The sequence below is a fragment of the Gopherus evgoodei genome, chromosome 11, assembly GCF_007399415.2.
Source record: "Gopherus evgoodei ecotype Sinaloan lineage chromosome 11, rGopEvg1_v1.p, whole genome shotgun sequence".
Taxonomy (NCBI): Eukaryota; Metazoa; Chordata; order Testudines; family Testudinidae; genus Gopherus; species Gopherus evgoodei.
This window is the reverse complement of record NC_044332.1, coordinates 71,436,969-71,460,248: the sequence shown is the minus strand read 5'-3', so window position 1 is coordinate 71,460,248 and position 23,280 is coordinate 71,436,969. Positions and strand designations below refer to the sequence as shown.

The window sequence follows — 23,280 nt, the reverse complement described above, 5'->3', positions numbered from 1 at the left end:
AAAACAACATTTAGGGTGAGAAATTACTATGTGTAACCTGTTTCTTTAGCGCATGAAGCTTAATTTGCACCTTTGTTTTATTTGCTCAGTAATCTGCTTTGTTCTGTTTGCTATTCCTTATAATCACTTACAATTTACCTTCTATAGTTAATTAACTTATTTCTTGTTTATAACATAACCGAGTTTGTGTAATTCATACCGGGGGGGGAGGAGGCAGCAAGAAGTTGTGCATATCTCTCTCCACATTTAGGGAGATGGCAATTTTTATGAGCTTGCGCTGTGCAGATCTTTCTGTACAGCACAGGACAATGTTATTCTGGGTTCACACCCCCAAAGGTGGTGTGCAAGTGAGTGCTGGGTAAATCCCCTAGCTACGTCCTCCTACACAGAGCTGATTTCAGCCTGTGTCTGCAACTGGGTGTGGCCTTACTTGTGTGTATGCTGGAGAAGGCTTGGAAGCCAAGCACAGCAAGAACAGGGTGAGGAAACCCAGGCTGGTGGAAAGGGCGTGCTCAGTGGGATCCCAGCACATCAGGTGGCATCTCATACGGAGGTCGAACCTGTCACACTTAGCACCTCTGAAAGTTAGGCTCAAAGTGACAAGCTGGGCAACGCAAAACTGAGGCACCCAAATTCAGTGGCCACTTTTGCACATTTTGGCCTTACCCTCTCTGTGCCTCAGTCTCTCCATCTGTAAAACAGAAACAATAACACAGTATTTCCCTCCCACGACGATCATTAACTATGCCAGTCAGATGAGCAGTGAAACTCCTCTGTGCAGCTAAGTGCTTGCAGGAAACGCCAGTGTAGAAAAAATTGTTTACTTAATATTCAGAGCTCAGATCTTGCAAATTTTTCACATGCAAATCTCCCAGTAAATTTTAATATGTAGAACAATATCAGGAAAGGCCCTTAAATATTAGAAGATAATATGATGTATTATTTGCAATGCAACGGCACCTGCAATGGCCCCCACCCCATTACACTAGGCATGAACATACACACAACAAAAAGATGGTCCCTCCACCAAACAGCTTACAATCTAAGGCTATGACCAGACAATACTAAAAAGTTAGGTTGACCCAGCTATGCCACTCAGGGGTGTGAAAAAAACACACCTCTGAGCAATGTAGTTAGGCCAACCTAAGCCCTAGTGCAAACAGCGCTAGGTCAACAGACGAATTCTCCCACTGACCTCGCTACTGCCTCTAGAGAAGGTAGATTAACTATGGCAACAGAAGAACCCCTTCCAATGCTCTACTGAGTGTCTACACCGAAGTGCTGCAGCTGTGCCACTGTAATGGTTCAAGTGTAGACATAGCCAATGTCTATACTTCAGAGCCTAGGCCAATATAGTAACTTCCTAGCGTAGACAGATCAAGCACCAACAGAAGGAGTTTTTCTGCCAATGGAGGAATACCACCTCCCTGATATTAGCTATGCACGAACTGTTGGCATAGTTCCATCTACATTGGAGGTTTGGTCAGCATAGTTGTGTCACTAGGAGATGTGGTTTTTTTCCACACTTCTGACCGACAAAACCATGCCAGTATAAATTTTAAGGGGAGACCACGCCTTAGGAAACCAAGAGGACTACAATCTAAAGCTTGGTTTACACTTAACATTTATACCAGATTTTCCACACCTCTGACAGACATAGTTATACCAACATAACCCCCAGTGTAGACAGCACTATGTCTATGGGAGCGCTTCTCCTGTCAACATAGCTCCCACCTCTTGGGGAGGTAGAGTACATACACCATTAGGAAAAGCTCTCCCATTGGCACACATAACATCTTCAGTAAGCGCTATAGCGGCGCAGCTGCCTTGGCGCAGTACAGTAAGTATAGACAAAGCCCTAAGACTTCCACATTTCACAGACTGCAGGATTTATATTTGTTTGTCATCCATACTTGCAGCCAGAATACACTTGTCTACATTTGTTACTGACCAGCAGAAAAGATGTATCGAGATAGGAGATCTGGAATGCTTCTGAAATGTGACATTAAAAAAAGCAAAAACACACGCTCGCTTCTTATGAAGTAGGAGAGCTTGCTGCATTGAGAAGGAGATGATTAGTAAAAGGAGCGGAGAGTATTCTTTTTCAAGTTTCTGTCTCATCTTTTGATGCGAGATGAAAGTAAAGGTAAGATTCACTTTGAAGGTATGCAGCTGCTTGCAAAATGCATTAAACAGAATAAACGACATTAGAAAACAGGAGGGATACACACACACACACACACACACACACACACACACACACACGACAAGGAGGGCCTTATCCATGTTGCGATTGGAATTCTGCCATCCACAAATATAGTAACTGCTTGTCGTCAGTAGAGGGGAAAAGAAGGAAAGATGATCTTGTGATTAAAGCAGTGACCTGGGACTCAGGAGACCTGGGTTCAGTTCTTGTCTCTATTTTCCTGCCACACCTGGGACCAGATTACCAAAAGAGCTCCGTACACCGGAAGTTGGGCTCTCTTGAAAATCTGGCCTCAACTGGGAGTGCTGAACATTGGAAAGCCTGGTCCGTAGAGCTTATCTTTGCTACAAAATTGTATCACATTTGAACACGACCGTGAAAAGATAACTAACATGATGCTGAGCATGACTGTCTGGGTCAGTACAGATGAAGGCAGATCTTCTCAAGTAATGAGGAGAGTTTCTCCCGTCGACCCAGCACGGTGTGGACCCCGTGGTAAATAGATCTAAGCTACGTCGACTTGAGTTACGCTACTAACGTAACTCAAATTGCGTAGCTTAGATAGACTTTTCCACATAGTGTAGACCAGCCCTTAGTCTTAGATCACAATCTAATTTGTAATTTAGACAGGGCTAGATTCTGTTACACTAGTGTAAATCTGGAGTAATCCATCTGAAGTCAGAGGAATTACTCCAATTTACCCTCAATATTTCACTGAGATCAGAATCCAACCCATAATATATTAAACTGTTGACATAAACAGATAGTTAAGGGTTAATGCCTCTTTTACCTGTAAAGGGTTAAGAAGTTCACCTCGCCTAGCTGACACCTGACCAGAGGAACCAATGGGGGAACAAGATGTTTCAAAAGGAAGGAGGGTTTTTTCCTTTGTTAGTTTTCAGTTTCAGCTGGAGTGAAAAAGATCAAGGAACCAGCCTCTTATCAGAGTAGTAAGTTTTAGAAAGGAATAAATAGGTTTATGTTTATTTCTTTGTAACCTGTCTTGTGCAATTAGAGGTAGAATCAAATTGGGCATTTGGGTACTTTCACTGGTGTACTAAGTTTTTGCCCAGGGGAACATCCTCTGTGTTTTGAATCTGTTGTCCGTGAGAGTAGCTGGTATGCTAATCTCTCCCAGAGGGTTTTCTTTTACCTTTCTTTTCTTTAATTAAAAGCCTTTTTCTTAATACCTTATTGATTTTTCCTTGTTTTCAGATCCAAGTGGGTTGGATCTGGATCCACCAGGAGTTGGTGGAAGAAAGGAAGGGGGATGGTTAATTTCTCCTTGTTTTAAGATCCAAGGGGGTTGGATCTGTGTTCACCAGGAAATTGGTGAAGTTTCTCAAAGCTACCCAAGGAAGGGAGTGCTTGTGAATGGTGGCAGCCAGACCAGATCTAAGCTGGTAATTGAGCTTAGAGCTTCTCATGCAGGTCCGCCACATCTGTACCCTAAAGTTCAAAGTGGGGAAGGAACCTTGACAACTGTGAACTGGTTTGAAGCAGAATGGGGAGGGGATGAATCAGATAGCAGGAATCCCCTTCCCATCGCTGGACATTGATCCACAAAGGGCAATGAAAACAAGGAAAATGTTAGGACTAATTACTGCTGAGGTAGAACAGAAGAAAAGTTTGGGTTTTTTGGGGTTTTTTTTTGTTTTTTTTTAAAAGAGACACTCATTCAGTTATTATCATCAAGCCACACAGTTTTAAGGATCTAATCTTTCAGAAACTAAATCGCCTTATCCTGTGTTCCTTTCACCACGTTGGATTAATAGATTTTAAAGCCAGAAGTGACCATTAGATAAGGCCATAGAATGTCACAAGTTACTCCTGTATTAAGCCCAATATCTTGTGTTTGACTAAAGTTTATTTTCCAAAAAGGCAGCCAGTTTTGATTTGAACAAGACTTCAAATAAAATAAAAAAGATGATCAAAACTATAAGAGATACACACACAGCGTTATATTATCAACTGTATACAAACACACAACTTTTAGTATTTCCCCAATCACAGAAAACACATACGTTGATTTCATTTTGCTTGTCATTGTTTTCTAGTTCTTTCAGGTTTTCATAACTTCAGCCCATGTGTTTGGGTTGCAAATAGTTTTTTGTTTCCATGGGAATTAAAATAATAATATGGAAATATTTCTACTATCTTGTGTTCTGTAAAAAAAAAACAAAAAACCCAAAACTCAATGCCACAATAACTGGCATGTTAGTGTGAATTTTTACCATGAACAAATGATTAACCAGATAGAAAAAAAGAAAGGACCAATATGTTCCTATGCTAAAATCTCCAAAAATGTTACAGGGAGCAAAGTGTTCAAAAGTTTACAGTAAGAAAAAAAAACAAGTAATCACTATAAAATTCAACAACAAAACTCTGAATTCTGTAACACTAAAGTAAATCAGATTAGTTAGCCTTAATTATCTACTATGAAGAGTTAGCCTTGAAGGAAATGTCTTCCCTAAAAAGAAGCATTGTATGAACCGTAATTCAAATGATCCTTATAAACAAACATGCATGCCAGAGACAATGTCACACATGCTGCTACAAATGTTTCAGAGTTAAGCCTAAACAAATTATTAGAGATATATATCAGCATTATTTTAACTGAGCTAAGACTGTACATTAAACATGACATCGGGCAGCCTGCATTTGGGGTGTGCTATTCTCAGAGCAGCTGCTGCCTGCTGTACAAATCCTGGTTCAAATGAAGTCTGTGTGAGTTTTGCCTCTGACTTCGACGGCAGCATGGTCTGGCTGTAAATGAAGTACATTACTTACCCTGTTCCATCCCCACGTGTACTATTCTGCACAAAAGGCAGGTTAAAAGTATTTTTCCCAGAGTCACTCCTCAAACTACCGTATGCCAGAAATCCGATCTGGCAGCTGGAGTGGCTCATTCTAACTGACTTTCTGATCCACAGCAAGCAGCTACCAGTACCAGATTTTACCACCCTCCTCTCTCAGCTCGGAGACACAAGTCACCTGAAACTGCCACTGGTTTGAAAGAAACAGAAGGAAAACGACCACACTGCATGTAAACCATGTTCTCTGCGCTCATCACCCTCAATCTCTGCTACCTTTGGAGTCTTCTCCTTGAGCTTCCATGAACTTGGCTTCTTCGCTCAACTCCTGCCTTGCTGAGCATTCTTGCAACAACTCTTCCTCGGGCTCTGTCCTTAGTCCCCCCCTTCTCTTTTCCAACACTCACTCCCTGGGTTACCTCACCCACAAAGATGACTCACAAACCTGTCTCTCCTGCACCCCATCGTCCCATCAGCCTCTTTAGCATCTCCTCCCTGGCATAACCCGCCATATTAGGAATAGAACTGTCTATCTTTCCTCAAGCCCTTTCCGCTCTCCCCCTCACACGGGCAATTCCACTCACCCGCTACCTTGGTGCATTTTCAGAGACACTTCTCTAGGTCCCTATCCAGGCATTAAAAAATCCTGTTGCTTCTCTCTCTCTGTAACATCTCAAAAACCCACCGCCTGCCCAAAGTCCTGTCATAAACAGATAGCTAAGGGTTAATGTCTCTTTCACCTGAAGCACCTGACCAGAGGACCAATCAGGAAACCGGATTTTTTCAACTTTGGGTGGAAGGAATTTTGTGTCTGAGGTCTTTGTTTTCTGCCTGCCTGTTTTTCTCTGAGCTTTGGAGAAGTAGTTCTGTTTTCTAATCTTCTGTTTCTAAGTGTAAGGACAAAGAGATCAGATAGTAAGTTATATGGTTTCTTTTCTTTGGTATTTGCATGAATATAAGTGCTGGAGTGCTTTAATTTGTATTCTTTTTGAATAAGGCTGTTTATTCAATATTCTTTTAAGCAATTGCCCTGTGTTGTGTCATCTTAATACAGAAAGACCATTTGTATGTATTTTTCTTTCTTTTTATATAAAGCTTTCTTTTAAGACCTGTTGGAATTTTTCTTTACTTCAGGGAAATTGAATCTGTACTCACCAGGGAATTGGTGGGAGGAAGAGATCGGGGAGATCTGTGTGTGTGTTGGATTTGCTAGCCTGATTTTGCATTCCCTCTGGGGGAATAGGAAAGTTCTTTTTGTTTCCAGGATTGGGAACAGAGAGGGGGAGTCACTCTGTGTAGTTTCACAGAGCTTGTGTCTGTGTATCTCTCCAGGAGCACCTGGAGGGGGGAAGGGAAAAAGGATTATTTCCCTTTGTTGTGAGACTCAAGGGATTTGGGTCTTCGGGTCCCCAGGGAAGGTTTTTCAGTGGGACCAGAGTGCCCCAAAACACTCTAATTTTTTGGGTGGTGGCAGCAAGTACCAAGTCCAAGCTGGTAGCTAAGCCTGGAGGTTTTCATGCTAACCCCCATATTTTGGACGCTAAGGTCCAAATCTGGGACTAAGGTTATGACAAGTCCCCATTGCCAAACTGTCACACATACTTTGGTTCTCTCACATTTCTGCTATTGGAATGGCTTCTCCCTTCCAGCTTACCCAATATGCTCCATCAAAACTTGCTCTGACTCTTACCAGAGACTTCCCCCCACATTCAGTATCAAGTTCAAATTCCCATCCCTATTACTGCTCAGCCTAGCTCTGCCCCTGACTTCACTTCAGTTCCCATCTCCTCCCATTACTGATAATGGGAGGAGATGAGAGCTTACTGATACCTTTCCCTTCCCACTCATGTTTCTGTGGCTTCTCTCATGCTGCTTTCACACATGGAAGGGCCTCCCTCTCTCTCCTTCGCAAACCCCTTCCTTCAGCTTGCCCCAAGAACCACAGATGTCATGCTGTCTGTCTGTCTCTCTCTCTCTCTCATATGCCTGGTTAAAAAAAAAAACAAAAAAGTGTACATGAATTACAGGCTACATTACCTTAGCCCTTGGTCTTATGCCTCTTGTCCTCCATCACCTCTCTGTAATATTACAGCATCCAGAGGCCTGATCGGGATTGCGGGATGCACCATCCCAGGTGCCACACAAACACACAGTGTGTGTGACAGCCCAGACCGGAAGAACGTACAATTTAATTTAAGACAGGAAGCAACAAGGAGATGTAACAAACAAATGAAGGAAATGGGGGAGAGTGAGGGTAATGCTCATAGGCACACACAGTTACACACACCAGCTCTGAGCATGATTCACAGGTTTTGAGCCACCTTTTTTTTTTTTTCAAACAAACAAGATATATCGCTGATCTCAGTAATGTCTACTGACCACCTGCCTAGTCATCATCGTTTGCCATAGACATCATGGTAGAAGTACGTCTCGAGGAGAGATTTGAAGAAGTGGCTTTATGGCAAGCTATGTCTAAATCTTACAGATTTTCTCTGCATTTCCTCTCCAGGACCTGCCTTTCCTATCCATCCACATAGCTAAAACTCTCGTCCAGGGTCTCATCATCTCACTTCCCCCACCTCGCCGCACCCCTCCACTGGCTCCTTACTCTATCATATTAAATATAAGCTGCTTGTCTTCATCTTCAAGGCCCTTCATGGCCTATCCCCACCCTGTCTATTATCACTCATTCACCATCATGAGGTCAACTTCTTATCAGCCCATGATGCCAGCCTCCATCACTCACCCAGGCACCTAAGTGTTAACTCCCATGTAGCCTCTCACTCTTAAGAGGAGCTCCCCAAAGCTACCTCATCCCCCTCCTTAAAACTCTCCTTCAGCGCAACTCCTACAAAGAAACTCAACAACAGTTAGGCTCCTGGTGTGCTGAGAACACTGCCTATTAATGCTGACCAACCCTGTTTCGTTTCCTTGTTCTCCCCAACCTGTCTCCATCTTTTGTCTCTTGTTTTACACTTAGATGTTAAGCTCTTTGGGGCAGGGGTCATTTTTTTATTTGGGATTTGTACAGCAGCTAGCACAATGGGGTCCTGGTCCGCGACTCTGCTCCTAGGCACTATGGTGATACAAATAATAAACAACAGTAGTTTGGGAAGGGTGCTCCGTGAATAAGGAAGTCATGAAAGAGACCAAAGGTGCGGAAGAAAGATGCAAATGAACAGGTGGGTGAGGCTGCCATCATTGGAGAGGGTTTGGGTCATGCAATCAATAACAAGAACAGATAAGTAGAGTTGTGAAGGCTCCTTTAAAGGAGAACAAGAAGCTTGTATCTGATGCAGTGGAATGGCTCACAACAGCAGTGTGACATCATTGGACTGACGAGCCTGTTGCTGAGCCGGGAAAATGATCTTGACGGTAATGTTCTGCATGAACTTGGGGGAAGGGCGTCAGATATGTTAGAGAGGAAGAGGACAGGAGGGGAGTTTTAGCTGTCTGGACAGAGAGAAAAGACCAGCTTTTGGAAAAGCTCCCATGGCCCATTCCATCTTCTCTCTTATTGAAACTGTAAGATCCACAGGAGGAGCTAACTTTTCTTACCTGTAGGTACGACAAATGCAAAAGCACTACACAACAGCAATTTACATGGAACTCTACACTTGAAAAAACATACACAAGCAAATAGGAATGGCCTAATTCATCATAGAAACCTAATGAGGAAGCTTTCCACAAACCTAGCTACAATTTGAAAGTTGTGAGCAGTTAAATTTTCCAAACTGCAGTGATTTATTCTGCAAGAGATTCCTTCTTAAGGACATGCAGTGCATGTGCATACATAACTGAGTGACATAAAGTAATGGCCCCTTGATCCCTCAGTGTACGTTGCAATGATCGTGCTGCTGCTAATTTCTCATATAATTAGGCTGGGCAGAATTTGATTTTTATTTTGTATCATTTTGGTGGATAATATCAATGTTTATTTTTAACCATTTTTCTCTATTTAAATTTTCACAGTTGTGGGGAAATAATTTATTATTGTCTGACCTCCCCATAAAGGCAGCAGACTTTAAGATTCAAAAAGTTAAAGCTTTATAACCCTTGAAACACAAAATTGTCAACATTGTAGGTCAAAATATACGAAGTATATTAAATCAAGCTCCAGTAAGTTCTCAAGCAACATTTTTCTTACTTTTCATATCTGTAAATTTCAGCTACTCTATTATCACCAAATTATTAATTGTGTTGGTTTGTATGTACACAGTGAAACTGGTGTTTACTGACATTTATCAGTAAAAATTTAATCCTTCCAAGCCTACACATAATTAAACAGGAAAGCTATACTGCTATCATGCCCTGTGATCTTAATTGGGAAAGCCTGGGGACTATTGTAGTATATACTGCAGGATCATTCCACCCACAGCACTGTAACTGTATGGATATAGGAGCATTCATGCACATATGGTGACAGGTAACTGTTAACCCCTTTATCTCAGGACAGGAAAAGGATGCAACGGTATTAGTCAGGCCAACCCTAAAAGGCAGCAAAACTCAAAATGCATTTTCTTATCCCAGTGTGAATGAGTTACAGAACTCAGTAACATCCCTACCCTGAAATACAGAAGTTCTGGTTCTGAAAGACCCTGCCTCAAACAACCATCCTGCTGACAGGCACACATCAACAATCAAAAAACCAGCACATGGTTCACCTCCAAAGAGTACTTCAATAAACAGCCATTATTTGAGCACGAGTGGTCAAACATGAATCCCCCCTAGAGTGTTAAGAGTTGAAGCTCATGCCACACATCATCTGATATGCAGTTATCCCTGGTTTTGCAATAAGACTCCAGAAAGACATGAGACCTCCATGTTAGCTGCTATTAACTGGATGCAGAATCCTGAATACTCAGGCAAACAAGTATGTAATCTTTTTCTGGAGATGTGCTAGAATTTTGTTAATTTACCAGAACTAATTCAATTAGCAGAACAGTCTGATTTCTAAGATAGAACTCATTTATACTGAATACCCCCCATTCCTCAGATGACCCCAGTAGTTTCAAAGTATACTGGATGTAAAATACACTTTCTGATAAATGGTATTACTGGGTTTTCAACCCTTGAAGATGCAGGCAATAGTGTATTCTGTTACATTGGTGTGGCAGCAATGCCATCATTAATGTTGTCCTGCCACTTCCACTTCCTGGGCTAGAACCTGCTAGACCTTACACATGGAAGCATCTCCACAGATTTCAATGGAACTACCTGAAAAAGAAAGAATGGCAGAATTGGCCACAAACAAACCCTACTTTTCAGTCATTTATAAAATGTCCTCAAAAAGTTCCTTTTGGAGGTGAAAGTTCCCACACCTGGTATCAGCCTAGAAGCTACTTTTTAAAAAGTTTTATTTAAGGACCAATCCTGAAGTTTTCTCTCAGGCAAAACTCCCAGTGGCACCATGAAAAATTATCTTGTTTTGCCATACTTGGGTCACTGGGAATTTTTGCTCTGGCACTTGGATAACTCAAACACAGCTTTGTTTTAGAACTCCAAAGAATCATGATTTCAGTGGGATGCAGTATACTTCACTTCCTGCACGGTCTTGCTGTGTGCTAAGAAGCAGTGCTGAGGCACACAAGCCAGTCAAGTGACTTGGCACTTGGAGGACTGCTGAGTTTTAGTCCAGAAGTAGCTGCATTTCAGTGGCAAGTGAAGTGACTCCTATACCACCTAGTTTTTGTATTCATTTGCAAACCACTTTGGGATCCTTTGGGGTGAAAGGCATTATATATATTTAAAATAAAAAGAATAATCTCACTAATCAACAATGTCAGTGCAGTTGCCTTTAAGATAGTTATACTGTTCTAAAATAATCAACTCTACTGGCTATTACTGAGCTGTTTTAATTGGAGCATCATCAACACAAGAACATTTGAGGTATCTTTTCCTGTCATTAAGTAACTAGGCCTCGAGGGAAAAAAGTCAATTCTTACTGACAGAAAATCTAAGGGCCTGATTCTGAGAGAGCTTCATTATACACAATTTACCATTGGAACAGGCCATCAATTAGGGCAAAGTTCTGTTCCTAGGAGCTCAACCCTACCCAAAGAGGAAGGGCATAATATCTACCACGCCTGTCTGGGAGCAGACTTGTACTCTATTTCAAAACAGGGTCTCGAGCTCTCCCCAGCCTCCTCCGGGATTCCATGGGCTACTCCCATCCAGATTTGATTTCCTAACACCTTGGCAAGCAGCTGAAAAGCACCAAAAAATGTTGTCTGGTCTGCTCAGAATCACAGCTTGTTTTTCCACCTTCTGCAACCAGCATATCCGTAATGGATGTGAAAGCTATAACACTTTAGTACCCAACCCTGACAATCCTCACACCCCTCCCCACCACAAGCAGCCACTGAAAGAAAAATCTCCTTACTGCAACGTATATTTGGCGTTAGCTGGGGAGTTAAGCAAAACCTATATGAAAGGTCTGCTTTATGACTTGGCTTAATAGGCTACTCTATTTTTTGGCCTAAATATGAAGGGCTGAAGCCAATATTAAATCTGACCTGGTCCAGCTGCTAGAGCTCCAGTATACTGCATCACACCCTCCAGTACACTCCCCATACTGTTGATACCAACGGTAATAGCTGCACCATAACTGGATCAGATTACTGGATAGAGTCATAGCATTAGACAGGCAGCCTAAACCACAGGAACCACACAAACAGCGATGGAAGGAGAACTGACTAGACCAACTGGTACGCAAAGAGTTTTTGGAATTAATTATTTCACTGTCCAAAGGAAAAATATGTTGAACCAAACACATGCTACCTATAGCATAATATCGCCCACTTTGGGCAGCTTTATAAATAGAAGTAAGGAAAGACCAGAACATGTTGCGGTGATGGTGTAACTGCTGAAATGGAACTTGCTCCAGAATGGCTTCTAAGTGCAACTCAATAGCGGGATCTTGGTATACAACTCAGCACGGCTCACATCTTCTGTTCAAAACCATATATGCTGGATTTCATTAAACAGGGCAAACTATTCAGTCATTTAAAACAAAGTGTATTTTATCAGTAATAAGCCTAAGAAGAAGGGAAAAATTTGAAATCAAAACACTGCTGAAATAAATTGCTTAACTTAAACTGATGAAAGTAAGGAAATTCAAAGGAAAGGATTGCATCTTCTTTATAGACACTCCTCAGAGCTCTTAGGAGTTCTGGGGCAATACTTTTCAGTTCTGCTCCATGTCCTAGACACAACAGGCTCAGCTAGAGATTCAGTCTGAAGGCTGCCATAGTGCTCTTCGCTGCCTGGAAGTTGGACCCTTTGAGGACAGCTGACGCCTCATTTAAAAAAAAAAGGGAGAAAAATATTCTATTTAGAAGCCATTTGAATTATGCAATATTGTGCCCCAATCCTGTGAATAATTAAGTCAGCAGCAAAAACCCCATTGGCATGAATGGGGCTAGGATCAGGTCCATGGTCTGCATTTTCTTTTGTGGGTTGCTTGTTTGTTTTTACCAAGAACATCTGAATTATGTTTCTTTATTTCTTCAGGTTCCCTCTGCTTCTTCCTTTAACTGAACTCAAACATACATTCCTAGCACAATCCAAAGGAGTTCAGAAGAACGACACAGTTCACTACGCAGCTATCTTCACCGCAAATATAGGTGGCCAAAAAATGCCAGCAAAGATTACTATCGCGCTGTGCTATTATCTGTAGTATGTTGTGCAAGAATAATTTAATGTGCCCTTTTCACATAAAGGACTTCACAGAAATACACTGCACTGCAATTCTTTTGTCAAGCTAACTACCAACTCTCCAGGAGGTGGATTACCCACACCAACAGAAGAACTCCTCCAACTGGCCTAAGTAGCACCCACACTGAAGCATTGTAGCTGTACCAGTTTAGGTGTAGACATACCTTTTCACAAAGACCAATGAGCACCCATTGTGCAGTAACAACTTTTGGTTGATGCAGGCTAGATGTTGAACTGTCATCCTAGGAAGAATCCAGATAATGGAGTGGCTGATAGAGGATTCAATTAATAAATTAAAGGAGGGTAAATGTAAATAATGCAAATCAACATGGGTTTCTGAAAAACAGAGCCTGTCAGACTAACTTGATATCTTTTTTGATGCAATTACAAGTTTGGTTGATAAAAGGGAGAGTGTTGGCATGATATACTTCAACTTCTGTAAGGCATTTGACTTGGTACCACATGACATTTTGATTTGAAATCTAGAATGACATAAAATTAACATGCCACAAATTAAATGGATTAAAACCTGGCTAACTGGTAGGTCTCAAAATGTAATTGTAAATGGCCAATCATCTTTGAGATGGGGTATTTCCAGTGGGGTCCAATACGGATTGGTTCTTTGGTCCTACACTATTTAACAATTTTAGCAATGACCTAGAACGGGGATCGGCAACCTTTGGCATGTGGCCTGTCATGGAAATCTGCTGGCAAGTCAGGACGTTTGTTTACCTACAGCGTCTGCAGGAATGGCAAACCGTGGCCAGTGGGAGCTGCAATCAGCCGAACTTGCGGATGCTGCAGGTAAGCAAACGGTCCCTGCCCACCAGAAGATTTCCCTGATGGGCCGCGTGCCAAAGGCTGCCAATCCCTGACCTAGAAGAAAATACAAAATCATCTCTGATAAAGTTTGCAGATGACATAAAAGTTGGGGGAGTGATAAATAACAAAGAGGACAGGTCACTGATTCAGAGTGATCCGGATCGCTTGGTAAATGGAGCGCAAGCAAACAAATTGTGTATTAATACGGCTAAATGTAAATGTATACATCTAGGAACAAAGACTGTAGGTCATCAGTACAGAATGGAGGACTCTATCCTGGAAAGCAGTGACTCTGAAAAATATTTGGGGGTTGTGGTAGTCCCATGCAATGGTCTTTTGTTCCAGTCTTCCTATGCTGTGTTTTAGACACTGGCTAGTTCATACGTAATTCTCTTTACGTAGTATATAAGAATATTAAAGAGTGGCGATACTGGGTCAGACCAAAGGTCCATCCAGCCCAGTATCCTGTCTTCTGACAGTCGCCAATGCCGGGTGCCCCAGAGGGAATGAACAGAACAGCTAATCAAGTGATCCATCCCGTTGCTCACTCCCAGCTTGTGGCAAACAGAGGCTAGGGACACCATCCCTGCCCACCCTGGCTAATAGCCATTGATGGACCTATCCTCCATGAACTTATCTAGTTCTTTTTTCAACCCTCTTATAGTCTTGGCCTTCACAACATCCTCTGACATATAAGTTATTAAATACGCAGTGTCTCTGTCCCCAAGGATGTTCATCTATCACAGCCATAGGTTTGTGTAGTCACAGATTCCCACATCTACTAGCTGCCGCAGCATTAATGGCAATGCATGCTAGACGGTGGAGAAAGGAAGGCATTGGACAGAGTCCCCAAGTGCCTTTCTTCCTGGGGACATCCTTCATATGTACTTTGATAGAAGATTATCATACAGCATGAATTGTTTTAGAGGGTTTCTACACTTCACAAAGGCATGCAGCAGTTTGTTATTGCACTTGCAGAGAACAGACTTGCCGATTAAATGCTGTACGATCAGTTTGGGTATTACTTACACTACTTTAGGCATGACACTTTGGAGCAATGCACTCCCTTCCCCCAGCCACCACTCTTCTTTGCTACAGCCTTCTGACATGAGTGGTGCTGTACTCTGGCTGGTGCCAAAGTGAAGGATTCCACAAACTATTGTGTAGACAAGGCCACACTTTGGAAAAAAAAAAATTATTGAACAGCTGAGGCCTGTGCACTCCAAGAGGGAACTTAAATCCTCTCTTTAAATAGATTTACTCTTGTTATGGCATTGGCAGTTGGGAGTCATTGTTTTGAATTCTGAATTGGGCAGCCCTGTGAAAGTCACTCAGCCAGCGTGTGCTGATGTTTCCCCACTCACCAAATGTAAATACTGGGCTGACTGTCAGGCTTAGTTACAAGCAATACTGTGCGCAGGTCACAGCCAGGAGTAAACGACACACACTTCCCTATGCTACTGGATCAGTTACTCTAATTCCTCCCAAGTTTGAGACCATCCTTTTTATTAATGAAATGTTAAGGAACAGCAATTCTGAATTTCTGTTTCCATATAGTCTCAGTCTTTGCTTTAAAGAAACACTTCCAGACTTGGGGATGGAGCAAGAGGGAGAAAGAGGCAGACACACTGTAAATACTGGCTTCTTCAACAGTGACAAACACTTCCAGTCAAATCTCCAGATGGCTACTCTGCAGCAGTGAAAAGTATTTAGAAGAGTCCCTGGATTTGATCAAGTATCAGAAGCACCCCCTGGCCTCACTCACACATCTCATAACGTGCAAGTAGCACTAAGCAAAGGAACCTGAGATCCTAGGATCCCTCCAAGCAGCCACCAAGGAGGGAGGTGGTAATTCAAATGCAGGGAGCCACAATACCACAATATATGGTACGCTATTGGGCAATATTTACAACTAGGTGGTACGCTGCGATGGTGCAGTTTGGTGAAGCAAACATCCAAATACACATACCACTGCAAAAGGCTCTCCAGTCACCATCTCTATCTGAAGGGCCTTTGTTTAATTAGCAGATATATTCTAAAGGGATAGGTCAGTGGTTTGAGCCTTGGCCCGCTAAACCCAGGGTTGTGAGCTCAATCCTTGAGGGGGCCATTTAGGGGATCTAGGGCAAAAATCTGTCAAGGGATTGGTCCTGCTTTGAGCAGGGGGTTGGTTGGACTAGATGACCTCCTGAGGTCCCTTCCAAGCCTGATATAATATGATTCTACTGTGAATGCCAACCATTAGTTTCCATAACAGTTAGTGACAAAGACATTTACATATTTCAAATGTGAAGTCGTAAAGAATGTGAGATTATCTGGAGATGTAATGACCTATTTACCTTTTCTGCCTCTCATCCCCACGAAACTCCTTGCTGGAAGTTGCGAGAATGCACATTCCAATTGTAAAGGGGAAAAAAAGCTACTGTAATGTGGTTAAAAAAAAAAAATCTCTTACTCACATTTTAACTTAATGCTGAACTTGGCACATCTTATGTACCTGTATAACCTGTATCCATTTTTAAAACCCCTACAAACAGCAAAAGTTTGACAATAAATCCAAGTTTACAGTATCTGTGAATTTATCTTCAATAGTAAGATAACATGATAGATGAGGAACCACTTAGCAAGAAGGAAAAAGCATGCTATACCCTCACACAACAGTACATGTTCCCCATTAGTGACGACAGCACACACATATCAGGATGTCTTTATAGTTTGAACTGGAAATGATATTCCACTGACTTTTTCGATAACTTCTTCATGCTAAGGATGGAAAGAAGTTCAGCTTCCACCACAAATGCTCAGTGCCAGACCAAACTTACTCAAAATTCAGTTGCACAAATAGACCTTTTTTTGTATGTAAGACATAAAAATGCAGCTTATTGGATAAGTGTGTAAAGTATGGAGAAGTGCTGCATTCTTCCACCCGTTGCCAGATCAAAAATTCTGTGAAAACAAACCTGAAATGGACTTGGGGAAAACACTGAACTCTGGATCACCTGCAACTGGTATTCTAGGCTCTCCATAATGCCAAAGGACACAAATAATTGCAGAGTGAATCATGGTTAATTCACTCAAGGCTCTGGGTCTCCAAAGCAGTTTTTTATCTCATTCTCATGAGAACTGAGCAAAGTCCTCTAGTTAACCACAACAGAAGCCCAATAAATTTCTCATACAGGCTGGCCAATGCGTTTCAATCATGATTTGGGGGAAACCTATCCTTGCTCTCTGAGACTCCCCCCAACAAGGAAGCTAACTGGTGCAAATTGTAATGGTAACACTTATTCACTTAAGAGAACCAACTTGTTACACAAAGGCCAAATAGGCCTTGGACAGTGGTGACTGATTGCTATGTAGAGTTCCATGTCCTACCACCCATTCCTATCCCCCAAATGACATCACTACAAATGGTAACAAATTCTGACACAGAAAGCTCATTCAGCCATTGTATCCCCTCTTCAGCTATTAATATACACTGATGTATTATAAAAACAGTTAATAATGTAAAACTCACATTAGCTGTTGTTCAATGCAAGAGTGAAAAAATACTGGCAGCTTATAGGCATATTTTACAATAAAATCAAGTAGCATATTTCAAATATATACAGCACAAATTCATTAATTCCTGTTAACAATGAGACAACTATTGGAGATGACCAAATCCCCAAGTAAATGAACAAGCTACACAAACAATCCAAGTTATCTCATTGCAGAATGTAACCTCGTATTCAATTTGGGAAAAAGCTTAATTGTGATTTAAAATACAAAATATTAGTAAACGTGTTTGTTAAAGTAATGAAGTCTTAGTACCCTGGGTCCTTGACTATAGCATCAGCTACAAAATCTTGATTGAGAAATGGGGTGAGAACAGTGGGTTTAGTAGGACTATGATGAAGTCTGCAGAACAAGTGAGAATGAACAAGAGACTCTACTACGTAACTGTTTAAAGGAAGTTCCTTACAAATAAGACAATATGACTTGCCAGACTGAAGCAGTATTAAACTCTAATCGCTTTTGCCCAAGCAGATCTTACCTTGTAATTGCTGGAATTTACCCAAGACGTGGCAAGTCCATCAACCATTTTATCCAACAAAGTCTGATCATGTTCAAGATCAGCAGACTTCTGTTTATCTGAGAAATAATCTATCAATTCTTGGCCAACCTGAAGTCTCTTTCCAACGTCTTTCTGAAGCACCTGCGCTAAGCAATACTCCATACTGGGCTCCATGGTGTGCTAGAAATACAGCACTGGCGAGAATAAAGCTAGAGGGCAGTAGGTCTGAAAAACCCCACTATAAATGTATCCTGTAGGTCGCCTCTTTGTTCGATGAAGGTTACTGAGGGCCTGGGTTTCAAAGATGCAATTCTGGGAATGACAACAATGCACCATGTGTGTCTGAAGAGCAGCTGGCAGGATATTAAAAGTCCAGTTTAAATAACTAGTAATAGATAAAGCTGCGAGTGGTCCAGCAATGTTGTATTATTGGGTCTGGAATATTTCCTAGTTCAGCAGTCCATTCTGCAAGAAACGAAATAAGACAGCATTTTAGGTTAAACAAATTAAATATGAAGAAAATCAAAAGCATGTCACAAAATAGGTTATTCATCAGAGGGACATAAAGATGTAATAAAGTGGATACAAATGGTATAACTAGGATTTTTTTTAAACAGAAAGCATTAGGTAGGTTAGGAAAAAGACCTGAGGCTATATTTCAAAAAAGGCAGTTCTCCATCAGGACCCTGAGAAGCAGCTTTAGTGACAGATCCAGCAAATCTGGGTCTCAAATAAGGGCTGATGAGAATTCAGTGTATTCTGTCTGTCCTCAAAGGTAGAGTGATGATCCCACAATATGGGCCATCAGTCACTGAGAAACTCTGTCTGTTTTAAGAAATGAGTACAGAAAGAAATTTGGATCTCATTTGACTGCTAACTTTCAACCATCACTGCCATCAGAATCTGTATCATACTTTAGGCCCTGTCTAAAATACAGGTCAAACAGCAGGAGCCAGAACCATAGACAGCTAGCTTTTGTTAAGAAGATGCAAATATTGTTTCCAGGGATCAAACTATGATGTGCCACATTACAGCATAGTTTTGTAAACTGGCTAACACCATTTAGCCCTCAATATGCTGGCCTGGGAAACAGCATTATCCCCTTACTAACATAATGTTTAAAATGGGATGTCGCTAATACTGTATGAGATATCCTGTAAGTGGGGCCATAAAGGAAACTCAGGGGCCAAACTCTGCTCTCACTGGGGATTTATAGCAGCATAATCCATGGCATAACTCTGGATTCTCAACTCTGTAACAGAGCAGAGTGTGTCCTTTAATGTTCCTTTTCAGCAGGGCTTTTCTGCATCTTAACACAAGCTGATGAAGTATGTCAAGGAACCTCCAGGCTAAGGCTGCTGACTGGAAATCTCAAAATCTCACTTTACAAGCAGCTGCAGCCTCTCTCTGCCACTCCCCTCCATAACTAAATGAATCATCTCCACTAGCCAGGGAGCAAGACCACTCCCCCCACCACCACCACCTCCATGCCTGCCCTTTAGCTTCGGTCTCCCACATGCTATTGTAAATGGCGGAAGCTAGCATCACTACGTACAATTTCCCTGAGGTGCTCTCTTTACAGGTGTCACTTTTCTTTAAAAATCGGAGGCAGGTAAGAATCTGGGATTTTTATTTATTTATTTTACTTTCTAATAATAACATCCAAAGCTAGAAGCCTGCCCTACTTTCTGCACTAGCCCAAGGAAAGCAGGTCAGACTCAGTGCAAGGGAAGGGGGAACCGGAGAGGCTGCAAAGTAGAAATCTTAACTGGAATGAACCTATAGGCACAAGTTCACTCAACTCAAAAGCACCTAATTGCTATTGGTTTGAGCAACAAAACCTTGGCACTCAGTTTATTACTTCTGAAGAGCTGATGGCAGGTGACATACCAAAAAGCTTAACTTGGAAAACAAGAATAGGCCTTACACAGCAGTTTATTTTTCAGATCATTATTCCAGTTCCTCTGTCTCTGCCTAATTTACTAGCTGCCCAATAAAAGATATTACCTCAGCCACCCTGTCTCTCTAATATCCTGGGACCAATACAACTACGACCCCCCATACTTCTTACAAGCAGACTTCAAACAGAACTGCTAGACATAATCCAGTGCCTTATGCGCTATGGAGCCTTTCCATGTCTGAGGATTCCCAGCCCCATTTAACCACAGCCAGACCAGTGCTGGGTGTCCCTGCCTCCTGCACTCATCTGTGCTGCTCTTAAGTGATAGGAGAGCAGAGCCCTTCCCCATTCTGGGTCACCAGAAAAAAAAATCTAGCCCAGAATGGCAGTGAACAGCACCTTTTTTAACCATTGTATTGCAGTCTGGGGTCTCAGCCCAGTTCCCACTGGACAAGTGTCTGCCAAAAACTACCCGTTGTGGGCAAAAGGTCCAAGACTGAAAAGGTAACAGAGCCTGAACTCCCCCTCTGCCCCCTTTTAAAGATGGCCCCTGCAGATCAGTGCTGAAATGAGGCACTTCACACTGTTGTGGTCTGTGCAGTACTGTCAGTCTCTAAAGGCTTAATCAAGGCTTTTAATCCAGCACCATTCACAAGCAATAAGCATCCATCCCAACATCCCTAGGACTGGCCCTAAACTTGCACCATTTCAAATGAAGAGTTGATAAGCCATTATGATTTTGCAAGGCTCTGATCTGCCCACTTGCTCAGTGCAGGTGTAGGAGCAGGATTTTATAACGTCCCATAAGAATTAATATATGATTTGATTTCATCCTGTCAGCCACCCTTTTTGAATAGCAGAAAGGAATGACAGACCAGAACAATCCTTATGACTGATTATGGTCACTTTTTTGTTTTAGGATAAGTTATGTCTACTATGGTTTCCTTTATGTATTACAAATTAGGCACGCTAGTTAAATATACATTTCTTTGTTTTACGGTTTATTAAGTAAGAGACAGGATCTTGTATTGTATCATGTTAAGGAGATTAGGGGAATGCTGAGGGCCTGAAGCCCCAATATGAACCGTTTTAGTTATAAGATTTAGCAAGGCTTGATTTACAATGTATTCTGCTAAATATACAATATTGCTGTCTGTATACCTTTGCAGGTTTCTGTAAGAGATTGTTTGTGTGAATGAGGAATGCATGCATCAGGAAAAGATAAGGTGTGAAGACCATCACAAATGTCCAGATGGTCGAGAAGAAGTGAGAGACTTGGAAAGACAAGGAGACAATCAGAACACATCCATTGTTTCTGATGCTAAACACTTAGCAGCACTGAGGACCTCAGAGGTGAGGCAGGCACCCCAGGAGGCAAGACAACAAATAGGAGATAATGATGGCAAGAACAACAATAACCATCAAATGATAACACCACTTAATGATCAGAGCGGTAGCCGTGTTAGTCTGGATCTGTAAAAAGCAACAAAGAGTCCTGTGGCACCTTTAAGACTAACAGATGTATTGGAGCATAAGCTTTCGTGGGTGAATGCCCACTTTGTCAGACGCATGTAATGGAAATTTACAGAGGCAGGTATAAATATGCAGGCAAGAATCAGTCTGGAGATAAGGAAGTTAGTTCAATCAGGGAGGATGAGGCCCTCTTCTAGCAGTTGAGGTAAGAACACCAAGGGAGGAGAAACTGCTTTTGTACTTGGCAAGCCATTCACAGTCTTTGTTTCATTTGTTTCACAGCTTCAGTTCATTTGCAAATTTGACACAGCCAGATCAGGATTAAATAAAGACTGTGAATGGCTAGACAACTACAAAAGCAGTTTCTCCTCCCTGGTGTTCAAACCTCAACTGCTAGAAGAGGGCCTCATCCTCCCTGATTGAACTAACCTCCTTATCACCAGACTGATTCTTGCCTGCATATTTATACCTGCCTCTGTAAAGTTCCATTACATGCGTCTGACAAAGTGGGCATTCACCCACAAAAGCTTATGCTCCAATATATCTGTTAGTCTTTAAGGTGCCACAGGACTCTTTGTTGCTTCTTACCACTTACGGACTAACGATTACAGGATGACATTGCAAAATGCATGGACTCAAATGGGAATTTACAACTATAAAGCTGGGGTGTTTTGCTATGGAACTCTGGGTTCAGCCCTGCAAAGCCTCAGAGCATTGGATTGTGACCGACAAGAGCCCAGCTCCACACTCGTACTCAATGTAACTGGCCATTAGATTGACTCGAACCACAACAGACCGGTAACTATAAACATCACTGGCAGGATGCACGTACGTACGTATGTACGTGTGTGTGTGTGACTAAGAAGCATATGCTAACTGTTGTATTTTCAATAAATGCTGCATATTTACCTTCCACTATAAAGATCCTGTGTGCTTTGTATGAGCATAACAGGTTTTTTCAATGGGAGATAACTATGATGGTGACAGAAAATACTAATATTTTAAAGGGTTAGAGAATATACTTTGCACTAGTAAGTTTAACATAATTCTGCCTTGCACAACTGTGCTTAAGTCTGTGCCAGCTGTGTAGTCACTGATTTCATATACCTAGAGATTATAGAATATCAGGGTTGGAAGGGACCTCAGGAGATCATCTAGTCCAGCCCCCTGCTCAAAGCAGGACCAATCCCCAGACAGATTTTTACCCCTGCTCCCTAAATGGCCCCCTCAAGGATTGACCTCACAACCCTGGATTTAGCAGGCCAACGCTCAAACCACTGAGCTATCCCTCTCCCCTTGACCACTGAAAGCCCCATGTAACAGTTTCAGGTTAAAAGGAGAGAACCACAGGAGTAAAATGAAGACCAAAACACAGAATGCAACCAAAATGCAAAATCCCCACGCAGAAGTCTGAAACTAAGGTTTTGCTACCTCACAACAAAGCTCTTCGGAGGTCTCCCCATATCTTCAGTAAGACTGCCAGCACAGGAAGGCTAGCTAAGGCTGCAAACCACAGTCCCTCTTTGTCTGGACATTTCTGGGCAAGGCCTTTCAATTTGGTTCACTGCATTTGTGACCTTCCTTTTTGGATTTTTTTTGCACTTATTTAGCTTGCACAAAACTAATTTTTATCTGGGCATTAGGCCCAGTTTTGATTTCAGCTTTCAAACCTTGACCAGTGTCTCAGGCCTTGTCTACACTACAAAGTTGCAGCGCTGGTGAGGGGGTTGCAGCGCTGCAACTTAGGATGTGTACACACCTGCAGGGCATTACCAGCGCTGCAACTCCCTGTTTGCAGCGCTGGCCGTACACCCGGTCATGCCTCGGGTGTAGAGGATCCAGCGCTGGATCACCAGCACTGATCATCAGGTGTAGACACTCACCAGCGTTTTTGTTGACCTCCGTGGAATAAGCAGTTATCCAAGCATACCTGAGGAAGCCTCTCTGGTAATTAAGCAAACTCCACTGCCCTCCAAGCAGGTCTCCTTCCCCGCGGTGTGCTCTGGCGTTCCCCGACCCCACCTCCAAGCAGGTCTCCAGCCCCGCGGTGTGCTCTGGCGTTCCCCGACCCCCCCTCCAAGCAGGTCTCCTTCCCCGCGGTTTGCTCTGGCGTTCTCCGACCCCCCCCTCCAAGCAGGTCTCCTTCCCCGTGGTGTGCTCTGGCGTTCCACGACCCCCCCCTCCAAGCAGGTATCCAGCCCCGCGGTGTGCTCTGGCATTCCCCAACCCCCCCCTCCAAGCAGGTCTCCTTCCCTGCGGTTTGCTCTGGCGTTCTCTGACCCCCCCTCCAAGCAGG

The 23,280-nt window shown here is 42.4% G+C and overlaps 1 protein-coding gene across 39 annotated transcripts in view; it reads right to left on the bottom strand.

Moving 5' to 3' along the window:
• The window catches only part of CLASP1 (cytoplasmic linker associated protein 1), a 292,383-nt gene that overhangs the window by 228,546 nt on the left and 40,557 nt on the right, over positions 1-23,280 (bottom strand). For all 39 annotated transcript variants that reach the window (XM_030581023.1, XM_030581026.1, XM_030581025.1 and 36 more), the window contains one exon: positions 17,591-18,076. In XM_030581023.1, the coding sequence (XP_030436883.1) occupies positions 17,591-17,785 (195 nt within the window). In that variant the 5' untranslated portion in view covers positions 17,786-18,076. The remainder of the gene's footprint in view (positions 1-17,590; positions 18,077-23,280) is intronic.